The 25199-nt window shown below is 40.2% G+C and overlaps 2 protein-coding genes across 4 annotated transcripts; both read left to right on the top strand.

The window, feature by feature from the left end:
• Positions 1-1192: 1192 nt before the first annotated feature.
• sufu (suppressor of fused homolog (Drosophila)) lies at positions 1193-12612 on the top strand. Of its 2 annotated transcripts, none has more exons than XM_067520895.1 (12): positions 1193-1552; positions 1937-2071; positions 2320-2456; positions 5741-5883; positions 6429-6514; positions 6949-7021; positions 8591-8744; positions 8892-8994; positions 9349-9483; positions 10913-11051; positions 11136-11204; positions 11309-12612. In XM_067520895.1, exons 1-12 carry the CDS (start codon positions 1413-1415, stop codon positions 11396-11398), a joined length of 1404 nt encoding a protein of 467 aa, XP_067376996.1. In that variant the 5' UTR covers positions 1193-1412; the 3' UTR covers positions 11399-12612. The 2 variants fall into 2 exon arrangements, with proteins under 2 accessions (XP_067376996.1, XP_067376988.1); XM_067520887.1 differs by having other exon boundaries at positions 8588-8744.
• Positions 12613-13264: 652 nt separating this feature from the next.
• Positions 13265-21914, top strand: LOC137135969 (E3 ubiquitin-protein ligase TRIM8-like). Of its 2 annotated transcripts, none has more exons than XM_067520865.1 (7): positions 13265-13505; positions 14035-14629; positions 18616-18711; positions 19369-19602; positions 19823-19854; positions 20419-20534; positions 20672-21914. In XM_067520865.1, the coding sequence occupies exons 1-7, from the start codon at positions 13492-13494 to the stop codon at positions 21331-21333; spliced, it is 1749 nt and encodes a 582-aa protein (XP_067376966.1). In that variant the 5' UTR covers positions 13265-13491; the 3' UTR covers positions 21334-21914. The 2 variants fall into 2 exon arrangements, with proteins under 2 accessions (XP_067376966.1, XP_067376974.1); XM_067520873.1 differs by having other exon boundaries at positions 13266-13509.
• The last annotated feature ends 3285 nt before the right edge of the window (positions 21915-25199 follow it).

Below are 25199 nucleotides of genomic sequence, written 5' to 3'. Positions count from 1 at the left end.
TCAAGGCATGAAGAGATAATATGTGAAAAATGCCTGACACCATCTTGCCTGACAGACATATTCAGATTATTCCTCTATTTTTGCATTTAGTGGTGTGAACGTGATCGAAGTCACTTATGTATCTTTTTTCTGGGACACTTCTGTTAAAAAGGCACCCATATTCCTCACTTAATGATGTTAGTATTTCCCAATTAGCATGTGGCAAAGCATATTTAATATGTGTTTAAAAAACATTTTCACTGAATAAACCATTAGGCTATACCTTAATTTTGGGATACAGTAAAATCTCTGATTTGTGACCCAAAGATAAAAATATCCAAGCAAAAGTAATAAAATCAAATCTTATGTATCTTATATATTGTGTCTTCTGATGTGCATTTTTATTTCAACATTCCTGATATTCTAGTTCCTAGTTCTACTTATTAGTGCCATGTTGGATTTTTACATAAAGCACAACCTACAATAGAGGGGCAGCACAGTGGTGAAGTGGTTAACTCTGCCCCCATAGCTGGGATAGGCTCCAGCCCCCCACGGCTCAAATAAGATAGGCGGTGACAGTTAATCGATGGATATATAACCTACAATAGAGTATACTAAAACAACGACCAATAAACTGGTGGCTGAAAATGTATTGTGTTCTGAAAACTTAATTGCCAGGGGCTCTGTAGGTTTCTGGTTTAAGGGGCCCTTACATATTACACTTTCTTTAATGAACTTACTTGCACTTAAATACACTACATTGGTTGACAGAAAAGCAAAAATGTTATGCAATGCAATTAAAAGAGTAACAGTGGTGGAAAGTTAGTTTTCTTCTTACTCAAGAAGTGTTTACTGTGTTTAGGTGTTTCAAGTTAAATCTCATTGTTATAATGGGATATAATAGTATACATTGTATGTAAGGTAAATGTGTAATGAATCCTGTTGAGTATTTCTGAATTAAAGCATTGCAACTTTGGTAGCCGTATACGTTTTCTACCAGTTGTTACGTCAGTTTTCTTTTAGACCCATTTGCCCCATCCATCCATCATTTGGCCCCTGAAAAACTTTCAGGACCCGGCCTTTCAATCAAAGCTTCCTATTTAGTGATTGACAGTGTGTTAACCAATCATAATGCTATAGAAATCCACACTACTTACATCTCCTTTCCAATTGGCTATTAGTGAACATCACCAGTGACGTCAGGAGTTGCAGCCACCAAATGGTTATGTAGTTTGTTTGAAGAGGATGAGCAACAGGCTGGTTTCCAGCTGTGTTTAGCACAACGAGTAGTGTAAAATCTGTTAGAGTTAAATAACTTTACTATTGTGAATCCCTTGTGATTTATTTAGCTTCTGTTTGTTGAACTGTGCATAGGTGATACTTGCATTCTCTCAAATTCTTACTGATTAAAAAGATTTGTCCGAGGCTGTGGCATGGATAAGGTACGGCCTACCAGTGGTGCTCAAGCCCATGGGCTGTTTCCTCCTGGACTCCAGGCTATCTACGGGGAATGTCGGCGACTTTATCCCGAGCAGGCTAACCCGCTTCAAGTTACAGCCATTGTTAAATATTGGTAGGTAGTCTGTTCTGTTGTTGCTGCTCTGACACACGTCTAGGTACTAAGATTGTGCAAGAACCTTCTGTTGTTATGACTAGCCTTAGTCGTTTAGCAAACAGCTACGTAGCTAGCTAAGCTGCCAAGCTAATGTTGCAGCCTACTGGTTTACACCCAGGGGCCTCAGTATAAGTGATTGGTACTATATTTCGGGGTGTCAGATGAATCAGTATCAAACTAAACCAGCTTAATCAAAATATACATCATTGTTTCTGTACGAGTTTGTGCCACCAAGTTAAGCCATCAATCTATAGCGTCACCTAACTTAGTTGTTCTGAAGAGTAACTGCTGTCGAATAACAATAAAAACACGGCTGATGATTTTATTTAATGCTTCCCGCAGGTTAGGGGGGCCCGACCCATTAGACTACATTAGTATGTATAGGAATATGGGCTGTCCAGCTCAGGACATCCAGGAGCATTGGCACTATGTCAGCTTTGGGCTGAGTGACCTGTATGGGGATAACAGGGTTCATGAGTAAGTACACTAACTTGACTTCCTGTGGTCCAGAAGTTAGGGGGATTTCAAAATCTTTGATGGACTAAATGAAGAGCGTACTTGAGTTTTTTGTTTGTTTGAGTAATTTAACACTATCTAAAACCGTATCTGTACAAACCATTGTAGGTATGCCTGTATCAATGCATAGACAGGTTTTTACTCTAGACAGCATCAGCATTTTAACAACTTGCATGTTTAATAGCAATAATTTAATTTGTGTGTACCAGATTCACAGGGCCTGATGGACCCAGTGGGTTTGGTTTTGAGCTCACGTTTAGACTTAAAAGAGAGATGGGAGAGACAGCACCACCAACTTGGCCAGCTGAACTCATGCAAGGCTTGGCTCGCTATGTGTTCCAGTCAGGTAAGCGCAATGGTTTTAGGGGTGGGAAAAAGTAGTATTTTGGTTTTGCATCTTTGTCACATTGAAACAGAGGAAAGCTGACAATGACAAAGACAAGTTATTTAATTTGGCTTCAGTAAATATTAAGTGAATACTTTAATTGTTAGTGTAAATATCTATATATGTGACTATTTAGATCTATAGCTACAATATAAAATATAACCTTTACATTTTATATTTAATTTAACCGCTACCTTGATACTCGAAATCAAATCGCTCTTCTCAATCTTTCCATTCCCTGCTCTCCTGTAGTCTGCTTTGCTTTACTACACTCTGCACAGCCTTTCAGATACTTGCTGTAAAGAAATCACAATTAATAAGAATGTTCCAGAAATTGTTGAAATTCACTGGTTACAAGGGTGAGCTTCTGTATTGTTTCAGCATTGCAGACAGCGTTGTTCTGCGAGTCTGACTTCGCTGGATGCAACGACAGCACTTCTCCAGTATAAGATGGGGTTCTAATACATTAATTACCCACCTTTGCCGTTTATGCTGTTTCTGTATTTGTTTTTGTTTGTGTCTTTTGGTGTTTATAGTGCATAGTTATTGTGTGTGATCGTTTAAAGTTGCTGGAAATCGGCGCCTCAGTGGTATGTTGAGGTGTAAAAGTTGAGGATGTAAAAGTTTTAAACATTACTGAAGTCTTTAACTTCTCTCAGCATGTCCGTTGCCCTACACACATTAAGGGTAACACCCTGGACCTGGTTTTCACTTTTGGACTCCAAATTGACTGTGTTGGCTCTGAAGAGTTGGTTGTGATTGATCATGGTTGTATTCTTCGTTCACCTCTGACTGTCCAGCTGGTAAATGTGTTATATTTTCACGTTTGTTGGTCTCCGGCTGTTTCCCCTACGATTTTGAAAAAGCAGTTGTTCAGCCTCTCCTTAAAAAAAACCCAATCTCGACCCCTCTATTACAAACAATTTTAGACCTATTTCAAAAAAGGAAGAAATTCCTTTCATTAAAAATAATATTTTGGATCATTTTAAATCTGGTTACCGTCCGAGGCACTCTACTGAAACTGCTCTTCTATCTAAAGACATCCTGATGGCTTCTGACAGTGGTAAATGCTCTATCCTGGTCCTGCTTGATCTTAGCGCAGCCTCTGACACTATTGACCTCAGCACTTTATTAGAGAGGCTTATTAGCCATGTAGGCCTCTCATGTAGTGCCCTACACTGGTTCACATCATACCTCTCAGGTAGATCCTTTTATGTAGCTATAGGTTCTTTCATGTCAATGTTTGCCCCCCTGTCTTGTGGCGTGCCTCAGGGGTCAGTCTTAGGACCTATTTTGTTTGCACTTTATATGCTGCCCCTGAGAGACATCATCAGCAAGTTTGAAAGTGTGTCATATTACATGTATGCAGATGATCTCCAGCTATACTATTCTTTCAACCTTGACAAAACTGACAATCTCACTGTGCTGTTTAATTGTCTGTCAGCAATTAAAGCCTGGTTGGCCAACAACATATTACAGTTAAATACAGCTAAAACTGAAGCTCTCGTTGTGGCCCCTAATAGCACTGTCTCTAAGGTGTCCTGCTGTATTCGGTCTCTTAGCTAAAATGTGCGTTCCTCCCTGAGAAATTATGTTTTTGATCAGGATATGAATCTTGATAATCATCAATACCTTGACCCGTATATATTTCTTTCACCTAAAAGAAACATTGCCAAACCTAGGTCTATAGTGTCACACACTGTCCCGGCAAAACATCAATAGAGTGTCTCCAAGTGGTGCAGAACGCTGCTGCCGGAATCATACAAACATCGTCACATCACCCCAAATTAGCTTCCTTAAAATTGGCACCTTGTTTTAGAGTTAACTTTAAGGTTCTTGTTATTACATATAGACGCCTTCACAGTCAGGTGCCTAAGTACCAACCTGACGTGCTTCATGCCCATGCTCCTCGCAGAGAACTCAGGTCTGCCTAACAGAATCTGTTGGCTGTGCTTCGCACCAGACTTAAAACCAAGGGTGGCCGGGCTCTTTGCTACTGTTGCACCAAGATTGCTCTTCCACAGTAGTTAAGGACTGCTGCTTCAGTGGCTATTTTTAAAAAACTTCTCAAAACATACCTGTATAGACAGGCTTTTCCCAATTCTGACCATAAATTGAATGGGAATGCCTGAACTGTAAATAATCTGTTACTTTTCCTGATGTGAAATTTGATGTGTGGTCTGTTCTTATTTTATGTCATATGTTTTTTTTTATTTTTATGTGAAGCACTTTGTGAGGTCCTCTCTGTGAAATGTGCTATACAAATTTTATTTACTTTTATTTTATTTCTGCTCCACAGATTTGTGTATCAGACATTTAAAAATGAACCAATTAAGAGTGAATGAAAAACATTGCTGGTTCAGCCTTGCATTCCTCATCCCTGGCCTGGAAATTTCTTGTCAAAGAGTAATGATTAGTGTTTTTTCATTTAGTTGTAGTTTGTTAATTGACTGGTAAATGATTTATCTGCCCTGTTATTGATAGAACAACTCTTAGCTGTGATTGCCATGCCACCTTTTTACATCTTTGTGAATTTGATGAATAAGTTCTTCGTAAAGGTAGCTTGTAGTTCCACTGATACATGTAAACTTGCATAAATAAAGGAATCAACTGTGAGCAGCAATCTAACCATTAGTATATATCATTTGTTTTGGGCTCTGGGTAAGACATTGAATATCCCCTTTCTGTCCCTCGACAAAATAAGATTATTTTCAGGAAGCAAACAAGACTTTTGTTGTTGAGTGTTACTGCGTGTGAACATATACTAAAAAAAAAATACTTCTAATGGTGCTTGTAAGTAGTTTTTTTTTTTTTTTCCTTTAAATCCTTCAGCTGTGTATATAATTTAAACAGCGAAGTGAATAATAAGAAGGGTAGGGCATTTATAAACCATGCACCCTCAGGCTCCCCTCTCCTCATCATCCAGTCCTCCTCTGTTCTCCAGCTGGGGTCAATTTGCGTGTGGGTGGGCTAGGCCCCTGAGTTAAATGAATGCTGGTTCCTTGCCATCTTACCCTTTGCTTTTCTTCTGCAGCAAATCTGGACTGGGTGTGTATGTTACCTCCCAGGCAGATAGATTTCCCAGATGGAAATTTAGTTTGTATCTTTTTTCTTTTCTTGTTTTCTTGCCTTATTTAGAGTTTTCCTTGTTCTTTCTTTCCCTCCCCACTCCCTTTTATGGACCTTAAAACTAAATATTTTGTCATGAAAAAAAAACCTCATCTGCTTTTTTTCCCTTTTTGCAGAAAACACATTTTGTAGTGGCGACCATGTATCATGGCACAATCCACTAGACAATAGTGAATCTCGTATCCAGCATATGTTGCTTACAGAGGACCCACAGATGCAACCAATTCAGACACCTTTTGGTTCAGTGAGCTTTCTCCAGGTGAGTTCAAATTAGAGATATTCATGGTATAAATAACATCAAGCACTTCTGGGATCCTTTTTACATACTAAAGCTGACAGATGACAAATGGAGAAAACAAGCTTCTTATAATAGTACAGTGTTTTATTGTCCAGTAAAAGAGATGCATCCATCTGCTCTTTTAAGTAAGTTTTTAAAAGTTAATAAGAGTCAGTGTCCTGTATGTTCCTTAAGGCAGGAAACAAACATCTTCAAAATGTGTAAACGTACTCTTTTGTACCACATCATTAGAATTAGCTGAATACAATGATATACAGATTACCAAAGACATTGTGACATTTAATTATTGTTTTTGTGATGGTAACAAACAGTTGAAACCCTGACACAGCCACAGTAAACCAGCTTGTGTGAGCAATAGACAATGAAATAAAGAATTGTTAGCTTGTTAATAAAATTGAGTGTTTAATTCTTGTTATAAATAATTAAATGAAGGCATCAACAGTTGTACAAAGAAAGTAACAGGAATGTAAACCACATCTTGTCATGTTCTGTACTGTCTCTTGTAGATTGTAGGTGTTTGTACAGAGGAGCTCCAAGCAGCCCAGCAGTGGAATGGCCAAGGCATCTTGGAGCTGATGCGTGGAGTGAGAGTGTGAGTACAGATGAGGACATGTTTCAAGATCTAGGATGCATGTATTATTTTATAAACCTAGCTATAGTATTTTGATGAGAAATACAATCAGATTTTTAAAGTGTAACTTTACTTGACCCACACTGCTTTGCCATAACATTACTTTACACCACTAATTGGAGGAGATTTTCACTGCAGCCTTATTTAACGTAATGCATACCAGATCTGTTTTATTTGTATGATCTTGGCACACCAAATAGGTGACATTCATTATATATTGTAACCAGTAGTTGCATTCGGCTCCAAATGGTCAGTCATTGACTTAAACTTTCTAATATGTTATGAGCAGCAAATGAAGAGCATAGTTACTTGTTCATTTATTAACTTTGTGTGTTGAGCTTGGGGTTAATGCTGAAATGGTTAATGCTTAATGTTGATGATTGTCCTGTGTACAGAGCTGGTGGGCCTTGGCTAATCACAGACATGAGGAGAGGAGAGACTATTTTTGACATTGACCCACACCTACAAGTAAGGCTTGTTTTTAAATTCTGCACACTCAGTTAAGCACAGTATACAGTATGAGATGAAAGGCCATGTGTCACAGCTACTAGTTGTTTGTGTATTATATCTTTTTAGAGTAATCGTTCTGTATTGTGGGAGCATTATATGCAGCTTTAGATGCATTACACTGCCAGTTTGCAGTTTATTTTGTAAACTTAGCTAAAGCTAACGCTGTCTAATGCAACATTCATGCCATAGAGCCTTAAAGGTTATGTTCAATTTATTTGTTGATACTTTGTTGGAGACCTATTGGATCAGCTCTCATCAGTTTGGAAGCTGAAGTTTGTGCTGCTGTTCAACAGTACTGCATTGTACAGAGTCATTTCTGTGCTCATCCTGTAATGCCGTGTTTGGTTGTGACGAAAATATGCTACTCATTCAAACCAAAACGTTCTGCTTTGGTTGCATACTTTTCACATTGTTCCCATTACATTCAGCATCCACATGACTTTGTAAACTGTAAATAAGCAGTAATGTTCTTTCTGTAGAGAAGTAGCTTCCTCTTTGTGGCTCCGTCAGACACACCATTTTCGTTTAGTGTTCTGATGTTGAAAGTATTAGCACTGATAATAGCCACTGCAAGAGAAATCTTTAGTGTTCTAGATGTTATACTGTTGTTCCTTGTGAAATAAGACCATTACACCCTTTGGTCTCAGTGTTATCTTTGAGTCAACCACTCCTGGCTAGGGTGATAGAAGTGTTAAATGTTATTTCACGATGTGCTTGATAGTCTTTAGCCAACCTGGTGAACATCCCCTTCTAAAGCTATTAGAATTCTCCTTTGTTTAAGCCGTGATAAACTTCAACAAACCTGTTTTGTCAAGATCAGGCTTTGGAAGTCTGAGACACTCAGTTGAGCAACCTAAACTCCCACCTGTTTGACACACCTGACTTTTCATTTCCCACTGAAATTAATTAGTAATCCAACAGGTTGGCTTTATTCACCCTCCCTCTCCCTGCTCTGCACATATATTGCTGGCAATGCTCTGTGAAGCCCTTTGGGTATTAATCATCAAATTACAAAACAAATTAATAAAGGAGGAATTGCTGAAAATGTGATTGATAAAAACTTCTGGAAAAACCTCTGCACTACTGGTACAGTCAGACATTGTGCATCCGGCCAGCCCAGGGTCCTTTTGTAGGCTAAGATAACGTAATTTTGGAGGACAGGCTTTGTGACGCCTGCTGCATTAAGCATGAATCCAGCTTAAAGAGGGTGGAACAGACAATAGAAATACTACAATGCAGTACCCTACACAAAACTACAGCCACAAAATGGGTGTACAATTGAATCAACATCTTTCTCAATAAAAAGTCTTATCAAAGGTACGATTTATGGCATGATTCGGTTTTAGCTAGGTGCACAGAATAAGCTGCCAACTAAGTATTTATAGCTGCTCTCTAACAGTACGTAGTATGCCCTGATAGTTAACACATCTTTATGCAGAATCTTCTCATTGCAGGAAACTGTACCTTCTATGAGTTTAATGAGAACTAGTGTTAATGACGGCATGTATTTCTTGCTCATCTAAGCAGGAGAGAGTTGACCAGGGTATAGAGACGGAAGGCTCTAACCTAAGTGGGGTCAGTGCCAAGTGTGTGTGGGATGATCTGAGTCACCCACCAGAGGATGAGGAGGACAGCCGATCCATCTGCATTGGATCCCAACCACGCAGGCTCTCAGACAAAGGTGAGTCAAGTCCCAAAAGAGCGAAAAGACTGGATCTAATTAAGACTGAGCATTCTTGGATCTGCGCTGTCAACCTTTACACAGGATTTCTGTTTTTTTGCTGTGAGGAGTGCATGATGCGATAATTCCATGCTGCTCTTTTGACAGATACTGAGCAGATCAGGGAGACCCTGAGAAAAGGACTGGAGTTTAACAGCAAAGCAGCACTACCACCCATCAACAGCCAGAAGCAGAGCCACGAGACCTCTCAGTGAGTTTTCCCACGCGCACACACAAAAATGTGTTCAGCTCGGCAAAAGGGTTGCATGAGTGTAACTCCATGTACCGTGACTCACAGCACAACTGACTTCTGAGCTGTTATCACTATTGTTTCTTAACTACCAGCATAACTTGGTTTGTCACTCTTTCATTGCTGTTTTTCTCTGGAAGTTGTAGTGCAGAGTTGGTGGGAGTATGAAATACTGTAAAATCCATGTCTCTACGTTCCCGTTTAAAGAAACAGGACAAGGAGCTGCTACATTCATCCATCCTGTCATTGCCAATTGTACCATTCCACACTTCCCCACTTACATTTATGTTGTCTTTTCTTTTGTCTGTTCTTCAGTAGTCGGAAGGACAGTTTGGAGAGTGAGAGTTCAGCGGCCATTGTTCCACATGAGTTGGTCCGAACACGTCAGTTAGAGAGTGTCCATCTGAAGTTCAACCAAGAGTCGGGCACGCTTCTGCCACTCTGCCTGAGGTACTGCCCAGTGATTTTTCTATACCCACCCGATATTTACTCTTCTGGAGTGTTCATAAGACACAAAAAGTAGGCATTTGTGTTGGATGGCTGTGGCAGAATGCTATAATAAAACACCAGTTAATCAGATGTTCAATAGCTAAACCATTTCTTGTTGGTCAAAAATTATTAGAACTCTTATCCCCTTTACTTTTCTGGTATGCTGTGTTTGACTAAGGGAAGACACAAGGTTATTAAAGAATATTGACACTGAAGACAACACAGAACATGAACAATGACTGGCTCCCATTGCCCAATGACCAGTGTGTCAAACAGCAACAGGAAACTTTAGGACAACACAGTGTGTGACGTACTGAATTGAAGTTCATTGTAGTTCAGCATTGAGAAGTACGTTTTGTGGACAAATCTTAGACCAAAAAACATGCACGCAAACCTAAAGGGGGACATGATAATGTTACAGAACAAATCAAGTCTAAGCATATTGTTGAATCTTTAAATTTGTATTTTGCTGTCTCTGATATAATCTTTGTCTAGAATTTCCATAGGTTGAGTTTTTAACTTTATGTGGAGCAAATTATACTTTTTGTAATGTGTTGTCACAATCTATTTACATAATAACTGTCCACTAGGAACTGAATGCTTTTATAAAGGTCTTGTGATGTTTCTCTGGATAGATGAGCATGAACCTGCATAATCTCTATATGAGGAAAGAACAAGGCCAGGGTTAGTTTTAAACAGAGATATTTGCGTAAGAGAGGGAGAGGTGTGCATTGAGGTATGAGTGAGAACATGGTGTAAGGGGTCTGATAATGTGATATTGGAAAGGAATGTGACTACTCTGATTTTAGTGGGTGAGGATTTCACACAATTAAATGGAGTTAAAATCTCTGTCATATTTAAGATGGTTAGTGGTCAAAATTTCAATAGACCAACCTTCTTGGTAGTTTAAAGTTGTGTGTATATACACTCACTGGCCACTTTATTAGGTACACCTGTACAGTCTTATGCAAACCAATACTGCAGCTCTGCCATGAATTCTACTTTTACAATCTCATAATTTCTCAGTTTTCTTTCTTTCTTAAAGGTGATAATTCTACTTTGGTTGTTATTCAGGTTTTAGTGGTTAGTTGAGACGTACTGGAGTGCATTATAAGAAGATGTGGTTCTAATGTTTTGGACACCTCATGCATTTTAAATATGGTTGACATCTTTTATTAAATAGATTCCACATGTCTGCCATTACTGAGGGGATTATACATCTGAATAAAATGAATGCTCAGAGAAAGCAACATTTTCGAAAAAAAAAAAACCCTGGTAATTTTCCCATGTACAAAGAAATGCGGTTATGGCTATAATAACTAGAACAGCATTTTATGCACCTTTTTTTTATCACCTTTTTATAAGTCATATAGTATTTAATCTTTTACAGAGGCCGGCTGCTTCATGGGAGACACTTTACTTACAAAAGTATAAATGGAGACACAGCCATTACATTTGTGTCTACAGGAGTTGAAGGAGCTTTTGCCACAGAAGAGCATCCGTATGCAGCTCATGGACCATGGCTTCAGGTACACACCCAGAATTGAACACAGACTCAGTTAGTATGTGATGCTTTTATATTTAACAAGTTTCATTTTCTACTCTCTGTGTAGATACTGTTGACTGAAGAGTTTGTCGAACAGATGCTTGGGGATTTACAGGAACTTAGCACTCGTGAGGAGGTGATTTTTATTTTTTTTTTAACTTGTTTACTTTTGTTTTCAGGCTGATTTTGTTTAACTGCCTACCTGTTTAACATTGGGTTTGCTTTCTCTTTCTCTTTTAGACAAAACTACCAAAAGAGTACAGTTGGCCAGAAAAGAAGCTTAAAATCTCTGTCCTACCAGACTGTGTGTTTGATAATCCACTCCAATGAGACAGAGACTTGATCACTAGAAAACACTCACAACATCACCTGCAGAGACACTCCTAAAATGGACCATCATGAACTGGAGGAATATAGTGACCCGGATCTGTCAGGGCACAAATATAGTGTTCCCGCAATGGGTGGCCAGGCTGTTTCATTCGTGAAAATGTGTGGATGGATGATCTGAAGACTATTGACTGTTACTTCATTTTCAGACTATTCCCAACAGTTTTCTGAGGCTTGAATGCTTTTAAAGCATCAAACCAGCCTGTCCAGGTAGTTTATCTGCTACAACAATCATTATAGGTGACACAGTTGTCATTCCTTTATTAAACAGTCTGCCAAGATTAACATATACATCCCAAACGCAGTTGAGCACACATCCTTTAATCACCAGGCATAATATCCCAAGCAATAACTGGGTTACAGTTCTATTTATAACAGGACCTTGAAGTATATAAAAGTCACATTGTATCATTTTATCAGTGTTGTCAACTGAATTAATGTGTAAAAATTTACAAATGCTGGACATTTTTCCTATGTGTTTGTGGTCATACCAAAGTTATAACTGTTGGCAGTCTTCTGCAATTACGGTCTGTGTCTCAAATGTGTAAATATTACATGACTGCCTGAACTATGACTAACTACAATCAACTGCCTGTTTGTCTGGGGTAAACAAACAAGCACCTCAACTGTTTTCCTAGGAATCTGGCCGATACTGCAGGTGTAACCACCTTCTCCCCTGTGCCAAGAAGTAATATTTTTTTTTTTGTTGCCTTTCAGTTTTCTCACACTTCAGACGGTGTGTTTTAGAGTTATGAAATGCCATAGGTCCAATGACTAGAAAACCATGTTCAGTATTTTTTTTTTTAAAGTATTCTCTCAAGTGGCCCAACTTATATTTAAAAAAACAAAACAAAACAATTATCAGTTGGACCTGCTTAAATATTAGTTAATAAAATGTTCTCTAGTGCCTTGAGTTGAACACAATAGTTGACTCGGAGTGTAAGTTCACCCCTTTGAGTCAAGGCTGCTGCTTTCCATTTAATTTTCTGATACAGTCATTGCATTCCGTGTTTAAACCAAAACAAGAAGACTACTTTTACTACACTTTAGACGTTGTTACGATGTTTTGTAATCATCTTATTGACTGAACTGGCTGATTGTAATCCCAAGTGCATTAAAGTGTGTAGGTATTTACACAAATAAAGCTGGAACACTAATGCAGAGCTACAGAACGGTTTTATGTGTACATACATATGTTGATTCTGTTATTTTGTATTTGCTTTTTGATGCTGTGAGGGTATTTGATTCAGAGAATGTTCTCTAAAATATTGGGTTTATCAGTGCTCTGAAAACAACTCGAACAGGCTTTGATTGCCAAGTTACGAGAAATCCCTTTGGTTAATGTTGACCGATTCTGTATTAAACCAGTTAAAATATCTAATAACTTTTATTCATGTTTGCAGTTCTATTTGGTCGTTAGCAGGGGTTATGGAATTGTCATCGTCTTAACAAGCTATACAGGCCAAATTAATTTTTTTTTAATGGCTCTTAACTCATCTTTGTACATTATTAAATTAAACATTGACAACGTAATAATCAGTGATGTAGTTAAGTATTAATTAGTTATCGCTTATTAATTACAACTCCTGTGTGCAGAGAGAAATGCAGTCACTGTGTTCGTCCAGGGCTGCTCGGTCTCATCGGGGCTAAGGATGACAGGTCACCCACGTGTCTCCCGGTCATTTCCCGTCTCTCCGGTAGAGTTTGCTGTAGTTGTTCCCTTGCCTCCTCTTTCCTGTCGGCTCCTCCCCGCCTATGTACCAACTCTGTGACGGGTCACGTTCTTGGAGGGAGGGGGGATGGGGGGGGCAGTCGGTGTGAACTCCCTCCGACGAGTCACAAGCTCACTGAAGCTACCATTGAGTATTAGTCAAAGAGTTGACGGGAAAGCGAAACCAGGCTCATAACAGCTGGGAATCTTAGAAAATCCCAGCAGCCGTCCGACGTAACGTGACCTAACCAGACGAGCCGGAGCTCATCGCGGGCTGGATGCGAAGCTCCTCGGTCTTGTAGGTGCACCGGAGTCTGCCGACGACATGGAAAAGAAATAGTTGGTAACGTTGATTTTTGTTCCACATGAAAACATCTAAGTTGTTTGAGCTGAGCGCCACAAGGCTTTAATGGCTGGAGCCCTTAGTGTCTTCGATGGAAAATCAAGTGTCAGGGGCATTTTCTTAGACACACTCCTGATTTCTGTGTTATTTTGTAGCAAGTTGTCGCTTTCGGGCGCCGCAGCTTGTACCGTCCTGTAGTGAAGTAACATAAACCCTGTCACCGCGCGGACTGTGGATTGTAGCTTAACTAAGAGTCCGAGACGTGTTGTCGAAGTTTCATTGTGGTTAAGCTTCACTTAAAGGCTGTCGCTGCCCGTCGTCGCCTGCTGCGCCTTTTCCCCAATCGTGTTCTTGTAATACACTCTTAATACGCATTTACCTCAGAATTTCCACCTGCGGGGTTTTGTCGGCCCACATCCGTGCCATAAGCAGAAATAAGACTTTGGCCTGTTTAATTATCATGTGTTTTAGCAACTCACTCCATAAAGCGTTAACACGTCTCTGTTTCACTCCTTTTCATCACAGCACCGGTTTGGATCCAGCTGAAGTCATGGATGAAAGCTGGAAAAACTGCTTCGAAGAGGAGCTTCTGTGTCCCATTTGCCTGAATGTTTTTGATGAACCCATCCAGCTGCCGTGCAAGCACAACTTCTGCAAGGGTTGCATCTCTGAAGCCTGGGCCAAAGACAACACTGCGGTCCGCTGTCCTGAGTGCAACCACGACTACGACCAGAAACCCACACTGGAGAAGAACTTTAAGCTGGCTAATATAGTGAAGCGCTTTAATGCGTTGAACACTGAGAAAGTCCCTGCCGTGCTGCACTGTATCCTCTGCAGACGGGGCCCCCCGCTACCTGTGCGGAAGGTCTGTCTGCGCTGTAAGGAGCCCTGCTGCCAAACGCATATCCAGACGCACCTACAGCAGCCGTGTGCAGCCCCGGGCCACCTGTTAGTTGATGTTGAGGAGCTGAGCTCTTGGACCTGTCCCAGTCATGAGGAGTACAGGCTGTTCCACTGCGAGGAGGAGCAAGTGGCCCTGTGTCCATTCTGCTGCATCTCTCGCTGCGCTAGCCAAAGACACACAGTCCGTGACGTGGATACACAAGGCATACAAATGCAGGTAGATAAATCACATCCACACATAGTCTCCTAATCATCAGACTAACTCAAAATATCCACTAAAAAATAAGTGACATTCTGTTCTTCAATGGAATTTTCTTAGAATGTCATGAAAGCAAACATTTTCTTCTGTTCACTAGTCTATAATGTCTTTCTGTTTTACCTCTGCCTTTAATCTTATCTGATGTGTAAGGACCGGATAGGCGAAGGAAACTCCTTGGGGTGCATGATATCATGCATGCATGCATGCACACACGCACACACACACACAAACGCACTCACTCCCAGGCGTATGTCACACTGCTTTTAACCTTGATCCTACCAGCCACTCCACAGCACCACGCCTTCACATTAGCCACCCCTTGACCTCAGGTAAGTGCTCAGATACTATTCTGCATCTGCCAGAAATGATGACCCCTGTGCAGTGGGCAGAGCCACAAGTAGTCGATCCTAGCTGCTCTGATCACTCCCAGCATTTGTTCATTGCACGTTGTGCTTTAGAGGCTTGTGAATGAATTGAGAAACAGTGATCTGTGAAAATGCTGGGATGTTTAGAACTTTTAATTTGAAGCATTCACAAGAATTGATTCAAGGGAAATTTCCTGGGACAAAGAGGAACATAGATTTTGTTGACTTAACTGACAACCAGTGATTAATGATCTATCTTGGTGGGGTTGACCTCAGGACACACAGAGGAATGCATTTCCAATAAGGCCCCTGTGTAATATGTTCCACAGTTCTAAACTTTATTTCACTTCACTGTCTTTTTAAAAGTCTGATGTAAGTGGCAAGGTGTAAAGAACAACCACCCACACTGCCTTAAACATGTTTCTTCCCTGTTCTCTATCTGTAAAGGGTCAGGAGTGAGAACCTAGTTGTGAAAGCTACAGATGCTTTTCTTTCCAGTGTGTAGATCTCAAAGTTCTAAATCGGTATGCGTCTTTGGTGCAAACTGTTGCTCTGGTTCAGGGCTATTATTGGGACAAAAGATGTCTGTTCAGCCCTTTCCACAGCTGCTCTCTACACACACACACACACACACACACACACACACACACACAAAATGTGCACACACCCACCCATCTTTCTGTTCTTTTACAACTGTGTATTTGCTGGGTAAATGCAGTTATCCAAGAGTCATAGTCCCAGGGTCCTTTCAAAACAACACAGTCCATGATTCAGGCAGAGTGCACTCTTAATATTGATACGTGGTAATAGTGTAAAAGTTGGGCTCGTTCTCGGATGCTGGGTCATTTGTTAAAGGAATGTGAGGCTCGGTTGGCTTTTCATTGTTACTTACTCAGAGTTTGTTCTCCTCGTCAGAGCTGTGGTCTGTTTTGGTAAAAAGGGATTTTAAATTCCCCTGGCAGCACTCTTGTTGCTTTTGGGATAAACAATGAGTGAAAACCAGTGTAGCTATGCTCATATCTTTTGTTGTCCTTGGCTCTGAAAGGAGACATTTACAGTAACCTTTTGCCAGCTTACTGGTCATTTCATCACAATAAAGGAAAAGTAATGTAATAGTAATGTCGTCCCTGGAACAGGAAGAGAAGGAGCCCCCACCCCCACCCCCCTACCCCCACACACAACCTCACCTTGGTTTTCTCAGCACCTCAGCAGGAAACCATCAGTCATGGATGCTCTGCCATTTACAGCTTCTTGTATCTTGGCTTGAGTGAGTCAGTTCTCCAGAATGCTGAGAGTAGTCCATTGACATCAGAAGTGGGGAAAAGTTGTCAGTTGATTGTGAAAGAGGCTCTGTTCATTGAGCCTGAGGCTCCTCATTTAAACATGAGCTTCCTGGCAACGCACGGGTGTCTGGATGTCTAAATAGGACAGTGGGGAAAGTGATCATTGGTGGGTTTAATCTTGATAAAGGTAGGCTTTCACGCTGCTTTGGAGAGATCTGCAACCAGACATTTCCCTCCTGCTCCTTTGTGCTATTTCAAGCACACAACGGGACAAAAAGGGAATTGGAAGAAACATGACAAAATGAGGAAGACACAGTTGTTGAACATAAGCATCCAGGCACAGAAAAGCTGCTGCCATTATGCGAAGCCAACTCATATCAAGCAGCTCACACACCATTTACAATAGCAATGCTAAGTGTTCTTTCCTGTTTTTGGCAATATAGGGCTAAAGGTATGAGGTGCCGCTGATCAATGACAGTACATACATTAAAACTTACAGTGACTTTAGGGCTAATTAAAGGCAGGATCCTGCATCTGTACCATTTGTTCTTTTATAATCTTTGTCCTCAAAAGCTCAGGTTAGACTCCTTCTCTTGTGCCCTCTTGTACAGGCTTCATTATCAACAGCCAGATGGTAAAATGCACTTTTGATCTAGCTGGATTCTGTGATAGGTAAAACTGCAACAATGATAGAGCAATTAATGCATAATCAGATTTTTGGAAATACAATGTTTTTTTTTCCTTTTTTTCCCAAGCACAGTAGCTGCACTGATCAATATTTTTATATTAACAGTGGATCAAATGATGTGTAATGTGAGAGGGGTCACAAACCCACAGAGAGCAGCATCATCCAGCTCCTTACTTCTACAGTGCTTTTCAGCATCTTGCAGTTAATTGATTTAGGCTTCACGGTCATAAGTGACATTTCCAGGTCGAGCCGATCACTACTGTCAGAAAGAAAGCTTTGATAGACCTACTGAACGCCATCTGCCTCCAACTTAATGGTAGAATGACAAACTAGTTGTTGACTAGTTGAGGAACAGACCTGTTCAGTACATATTAGACTTTTGTCAATGATAATACATTACTGTTGTGTATGTTGCCCAAAAAAATCAATGCATGCTGCTTTATTTGTTTAAATACTACTTTTGCTTATTATGTGCTGTTATGGATTGTATTGGCTTCATTTTATGTAATTAAATATTTTTCGCAGTGTTTGTCTTAGAAATTAGATGGACTTTAGTGTAGAACAGCATCATAGCAGGCAGCTGTTGTACATAAAACTCCACGAGCATTGTAAACAGCTGAAGAAGGCTGCAACTGTGATACCATATTGTATCTGTTCTGAAACCCGCTCACTAAAGACCACAGGAATGTCCTCACTTTCCGTATCTCTCTTCTGTGCGTCAAACGTTCTCTCGGTTTGTCTCACGCTCTTTTTGTATGTCTTTCTCACTTTCTTTCAGTCTGTTCTTGGCATGTGCAAGCAGAGCCTCACAGCGCTGTGCCTTTCTTCCCTTTCCTTTTTTTCCCCATGCATACTCATGTGGAGGGAGTGAGCAGACCCCAGCGTTGTGCACACAGACATGACAACCTGTTACTGACACACAGGCCAGAGCAAACAATGGGAGCAATGCATATGGCAAAATGAGAGAGCAGAGAGACACCCCTGGTTTTTTCTCCCTTGTGCTCCCTCCCATACACATTAGCTTTCACATATAAATACATATACAAGGCTTTGTTGCCATGACAGCAGGCTTTCTCTTGTTTGGGCATGGTGGCTTTCCCATGCAGAAACAGTTCATTAAAAAGTGTACCTGCCCTCCCTTGGTTTTAGTAAGCTGTCAGTCTGTGGCTGTAGATTGATTTCCATCTCCTGCAGCAAATGTAGGAGGATTATGTTTACTGGCCTTTGGCTCTTTTTGCACTCTGATTCAGCCCACAGAGGAAATTGGCTGATCCCAACAATAGGCCTCAATTGATGGAGCAAGGTCCCTGATAAACTTAGAAGCAATCATACATGGATTTGTGCAGTCGTGTTTGCCTTTGCTGGTGCTTTCCTAATAGATAAATGCATGTGGTCGTCACTGGCAGCTGTTGTTTCCTCTGTTTAATCAGGATTATGGACGAGGTTGTCTAAGTGACTCATGAAAAGCAGCCAGGTTTGCTAAGGTCACGGCAAGGGCCTGAGTTTTAAGAAAGTTTCAGTGTGTTTGTCTTTGTGTGCGTGTACATATAGTTTTCTATTTTGAGTGTATCTTGTCTAATCCATCCCTTGTATGTCATCTCACCACAGAGCATGCTAATGAGGACGCAAGACAGACTAGAGGGTCGTGTTCAGAACGTTGATGAGCAGCTTAGCAAGCTGGAGTCAGACAACACACTGATGAAGGTACAGTACGACATACACGTTGCCTATACATACCGAGACTGAATAGTAAAAAAAAAATCTGTGCAACTCCATTATTTAATTTGATTTTGTTTTTTGTGATTTGTGTTATAATTGTCTCCACACGGTGCTTTAATGAAATGACTGTACCTCTGTCCACTATTGGAAAAAAAAAATGTCATTTATCTCGCGCTTTGAATTACCAGTGCATTAGAGTGGAAAATGACTCTCCTACTTCAGTGTTGAAAAAGAGAAGCAGAGAATAAACAAAGTAAAGAAAGAACAAATGTACAGTAATTGAACATGAGTTTATTTCTGTGTATCTAAGCGTCATTTATTAATTTGTATGCTAGGTCTTTACTTATGTACTTGTGTACAATTTGTTCATTTTTCTGTACTTTTGATGCTTATGCTATGTAAAAGCAAAACTGCTTTATTATCACATTTTTGGAAGACTAGCGAGACAGAGTCAGACTTCCTTCCTCTAGGGCAAATAATACAATTACAATACAATTGCATTAGGCTGTGTAATGCTCTCCATTGCTTGTAAGTCATTTTGACAATTAAAATAGCTAGTGTGCCTAAATAATAATTCTTTGAATGCATTTTCTATTTATAATTTTACAACCACATCAATTCCAACCTCTTCGCCATCCACAGGATGCAGTTTCTGAGCTAAAGGAGCATGTGAAAGCCCAGTATCAAAGGATGCATGCGCTTCTAGAAGCAAACCAGGCTGAGACCGTGCAGGTGTTGGAGCGCACCTACACCATGTACGCGAGGAAAAACTCTAAGCAGGTTCTGCAGCTGAATGAGAGACGTCAAGAAGCAGAAAAACTCCTGAGCTCAATGCAAACATTCTTCCAAAGAACAGACAGCATTAGCTTCATGAAGGTAGAAAATCTGCACTTTTTCTTCCATTTCTCCCATGTGCATCCATGTCTTGTTTAACACAAACCTCATATGCAATAAACATTGATGCAAGTGCATAGTCTGCACAGAAAGACCACAGCAGACCCACCCTGTATCCATGCATCTGTTCTCTTCACTGCAACTGTGAGATGTTAAAAAGCAGATGGTTTTTATGGGTTTCATGTCTTATTGTCTTTTTCAGAATACAAAACCGTATCAGCTACTAATAGACAGGTAAGCATTGTCAATTTAAATTCTAATGCAGTTTACAGTATGGAAAAAACACTTATCTAGATAAGCAAGACTGCTTTGCACATGCATCCTGCAACTCAGTCTCATATGTGCCAAGAAGTTATTTAGTGTTATGTTCTTTGGAATAATTGAATAGTTAGATAACGTTTTAATATTGCTGAACTGTTTTCTTTCTAAAACGCTGTTATTTTTTTGAGCTAAGCCAATAATACTTTGATTAATAACACACTTTATTTTTCACTCTCACATTTTATAATACTAGGGTTTTATTCTTCCTTTGCACATAGATTAAACCCTAGTAACTTTAATGGAATATGCTTCTAAACAAATCTCTCATAATATTTGCAAAAGTTTATTCAAAGTGCATACGCAAGGAGACATGTAATGAATACTTAACTGCTGGATGAAAGGTAGTTGTAGTTTTTGTCCATCATCATAACATCCTTTAAAATAATTAACAAGTCTTAAGGTGCAAATGGGTTATTGAATTAAATACACACCTCCAAATTGTATTTGTATGTTTGTATTAATTTTTTTTTTTTTCAGGTCAAACTCATACCTGAGTAGTGCCATCCCTCCACTCAAATTGGGCAAACTCAGCTCTCATCATTTGATATCTGAACTCTCAACAAGAGAGAAGAACCTACGGAAAATGGTAGAAGGTAAAAAAGAAAATGCAGTGAAAATGTGTAACTAAGATGTAGAGAATTCAAATTATAAGTTTCACAGTTTCTAGGATATGTGGTCAGGGTTAACTATTATTATTTTTTCCTGCCTCATCACTACTTTCCATATTCAGAACCGTTCAACGAGGCGCCCATCCTTGAGATTGTCCAATCTCACAGCAGCTCTGCTAGGTCTCATACTGAGACCAGTTCAGGACTACAGAAGAGGAAATATGGCATGGCCTTCCTTGACAGTAACACAGAAAACTCCACCTCCCAGGATGCCCCACCATTGCTCTATAGCAGTAAAAAACCCTTTCTGCCTGATCAGAGCCATCATTCTTCATCCATGTACTCGTCTGAAGGCCTCCCCCAGAATCCACACGCTGGCTCTGGCCATAGTGGGCTCCTTGAAAATACAGCTCACCATATGGTGGATCTAGGAACCAGCTCCAGCCACCACTCAGGGAACATATTCCCCTCCTCGCACTTCTCCACGGGAGGTGCCTCGCAACAAGCCATGTACGAAGGGAGGAAAGTACTGATGTGCACTCTAAATAACTGCTGCTGCTCTCGGCCCCCACCTGCTCGTGCCAGGCCTCCCTACCCAGCCTCAGACTCCTTCCCTTCCATAACCTCTCAGGAGTTTCCCCCACACGCCCCATTATCCGCAAGCCAGCCACTGCATCATTTTCCCATAAGGGGACTGATGGATGCCTCACAGACGGCCAGACACCATGACTATTACGCGCTGTTCGGCCAGCCTTCATCCAAGCATTATGGGACCAAGCAATAAACCAGAATCGTTTTTTAATCACAATTTGGTTTAGTATTCCCAAGTTTATTTCCGTTTTGGTTCAGAGATACAGTATGTTGTCAGATTTGTGACTCCAACAAGCCTTCATGATAGTGATATTTACTTGACCCTATTTTGGGAAAGATGCCCTGTAGCCCTCTTTATCTTCTGGAGTGACGGTACTAATGCTGTAATTTTAAGACACACATTTGTGTTTTAATTAATTTTCTGCTTCGACTGGAAGTGCTAATGGGATTTTTGTAGTCTTAAATCCATTCAAGCAGTCAACTAAAGAAACAACATATCCTTCAACATGAGTCCTGATATGGGACTCCAGAGACTTCAGTGCCTAAAAAGACTGTTAACATGCTCTTATTGTACTTGCAAGTTCCTGGCTCTTGATTATTTCCTGTTTGACGCAGAAAGCATGCAGGGAGCCTCTCCGTGCACTCCAAAGTCCATGTGGCTTTAAAAACACACTGGACGACAAATGCTTGTCAGGTTTTTCATAAATTTTTATACAAGATTATGAATAAACCAAAATTATTGTAAAATACTGAATAAACTAAAGCATATAAAAGGACCCTTTCTTGTATTTGGAGCATTGGTTTACAGATGTCTTCTTTTTAACCATGGTTAAATCGCATGCTTTAAACCACATGGCACACTTGTTATTTTAAACATTGTTTGATTTGTTTGGTTTAGCAGTTTTACAGTTTGACTCACTGGGTTAGAGCTGAAATGTCAGCGCTTCCTGTAAAAAAAGAAAAGTTCATACAGTGCATGCCACCCTCACACTCACCCACAATCTATTCAGTCTTGCAGATGGAAAGAAAGACACTGGATGACCACATGTTGGAGACTTGCTGTATTCAGAGGAATCTTAGAACCCAGTGGAGGAGGTTTGGTCAATGATACGTTGCAGACTGGGCCACAGCAAGCTCATTATCCGCTAATTTAGGACAGTTCACTTCCTTGTCAACATCCTGGTCTCTGGCAAAAGCTCTGTCTCATCTGTCATTGTCTCATTATTGGAGCTGATTGTCAAGTTAGGTCAGAGAACAGGAATAACTGATGAGCAGCCCCTCCCCTCTCGCCTCTCCTGGGGTACCATTTGATAGGGCTCTAAGCAGAGGAGGAGGGTTAGAGTAGCAGATGATATAAGCACGGCTTTTTAATGAGAACTGGGACAGTATAGTTATCCACTTATCTGTCACTCATACTTCTTTCATCATTCCCCCTCCCCCACAGTCAGACGGTGAGCTAGAGGGAGCGAGCTAAAGGGGTGGAGTGGAGGTCTGAAAGGGAGGAAGAATGGTTAGAGAGGTGGGGAACTACAGAGCAATAGAGGCACATCACTTATTTATAGGTTGTGAAATGTTCTGCCCTCCTCTTCTGTTCTCTTCTCTCGTTCTGTCTGCTGTTTCTTTTATCTGTAGTTAAATTCGACAATGTGAATGCCAAAATTTCTATCCTTTCTGAAGAGCCCAGCCCCCTTTAGCTTCAAGTACACAAGGCAGAGGAGTAGGAGAGCAGAGCTTTAGTTACAGTGTCTGACAATCTGACATTTATTGTGTGTGTGTGTGTGTGTGTGTGTGCATGTGTTTGCCTATTAGCATTCTGCTTGTGCACCATAACTTCAGTTTGAATTATTAATAAAACATACAGTAGGTGTTTTGAAAAAGGCCGTACCATTATTTAAATCAAGTCATTTTATTTATAGCGGTGTATTGATACCAACTGTGCACATTTAAATGGTAAAACATTCAAGAAAACATTTTAATCTTAAAGTAGAATAAATGACTATGTAATTTGTAAAAATGTTTCAATTATTGTAAAAAATTATATTTTTGTTGCCCCTATACACAGTCTATTGCCTTTATTTACAGCTTCTTCTTTTTTTTTTACCAAATGGATGTGTGGTTTGTACTGCTTCATGTGCAGACTTGGTGACTCAAATCCTGTTGTGTGAGTGAATGTGTGATCAGGTGTCAATGTACACTCAGCCAGTGTGCATTTCCTCATGTATGTGCAGAAGTAAGCTCAGCGTGTGTGCTCAGTGAGGTTACATATAAAAAATGATGTGCTTGACAGCTGTGCTCTGTTGTGGCAGGTGTGATGGAGCTGTATGTGTACAAGTACAATACACCCCTGCCCGCAGCAGGCCGAGAGCACTAGTGTGTGTGTGTGTGGGTGTGGGTTCAATACATGCAGATATGTCAGCTGTTGTGCAGCTGTTGTTTGTGTGCTTTAACCAGTGGCTATTGGAGTTGTAGTGGGCACTTTTTCTGTTTCCTTCACACACACACACACACATTTCTCACCCTGTAGTTATTATATCATTGTGTTCCTCAGTATATTTACATTTTATGAAATGTTGATACTGTAACAGATGTTGACACCCTGAGGTGTCAGTAATAGCTCTGTAACATTTACATCACAGCCACAGATTCACTGCTGCTCAGGCCAAAAGAGGATGTTCTGCTATTATGTCTTAAAGGAAAAACCTCATTGAAACACCTCAGATTTTAATCTCACTGGATTTGTAGATTCACCATTTTCAAATCAAACAGACCCCAAGAAGGCAGTGGAAATATTTATTATAGATAAAGTCTTCTCACAAGGATAACAGGACTTCCTCACAGAATAACACCTGGAATGTGAACATCACAGACTGGTGATATGCAGCAGCTGTGTTTGAGTTTTCTTCTTTAGCTTAAGCTTTTGGTGAGCATTATTGACATAGTCCTGGTACATTTACACAGCTTTCAGCTTGTGTAACTGTCCCATCATTTCAGGATGGGTGGATAAGAGAGGTGGCTGACATGGCAGCATTGAATATTACACTATGTGGGATAAATGAGAGACTGTTTGTGCCATTAGTCTGGACACACATCCAGTAACACTGACAGGAACACAGATGCATACAGCTTAATTCATCCAGAGCAGCTATTCATGAAACATGCAAAATGCTAACCTTCATTTGATAAGGACTTTGAAATTGGAGCCAAAACTGTAATCCAGCAAAACAGTGTGTACACACACACACACACAGAGTACACAAACATCAAAGACAAAAATATGCAGCCAATGTTTATTGATCTCCACGTCTTGCTTGTTCGTAGAAATCATGTAACATAAACCAGTCCACTGTTGAGTTTCTGCTGAGGGGAAACGGACGACATTGAAACAATACACAAAAGTGCAACAAGTGTAGTCAGGAAGGGTGTGTGCAGGTGAGCTGTACCAATAGAAACATATGGCAGCCATTTCAAATCACATTTTATGGGCATTTCAGTCTCTCTGTGGAGAACAGCTTTATCGGTTTTTGAGTGAGACCACAAAGTGGTGTGCTTCAGCTGTTGCCATAGTAACCTTGGACTACGAGTGTCAGAGGTGGAAAGCATTTTTACTCAAGTACTGACTTAGTATAAAGTATAATTGTATTTTGTTGCTATTATTTTAAATTTAATGGCTTTATGTTTTTATTTCAGTGTTCAGAGGACAAAATTTACTTTTTACTCCACTACCTCTCTCTAAAGCCTAATTATGTCTGCATGATGCTTCTGTTGCCTGCAACCATCTTTAGCTGGGTCATGTAAAACTAAAAGAAACTCAACAGAAAGTTTAAATGTGCTCCAAGGGGGGGTTTGAAATCTCCAGGCAACTGTGTCTATTTAGAGTCAGTGCACAGGCACCAGAAAACCCCCAACTTTGCCTCTCTTGGTTTAATATAGGAACATGTTTCTCTTTCTGTTTAACAAAACTTCATTACTGGAACACTTGCAATGACTAAAGAGATTCCAAAACTTGTTAAGGAACTGGGTAAATACACAGCCTATTCATTATAAAAATGATACATGCTG

This window comes from Channa argus, chromosome 1 (assembly GCF_033026475.1).
Source record: "Channa argus isolate prfri chromosome 1, Channa argus male v1.0, whole genome shotgun sequence".
NCBI lineage: Eukaryota > Metazoa > Chordata > Actinopteri > Anabantiformes > Channidae > Channa > Channa argus.
This window is presented reverse-complemented; position numbering and strand designations above follow the sequence as displayed.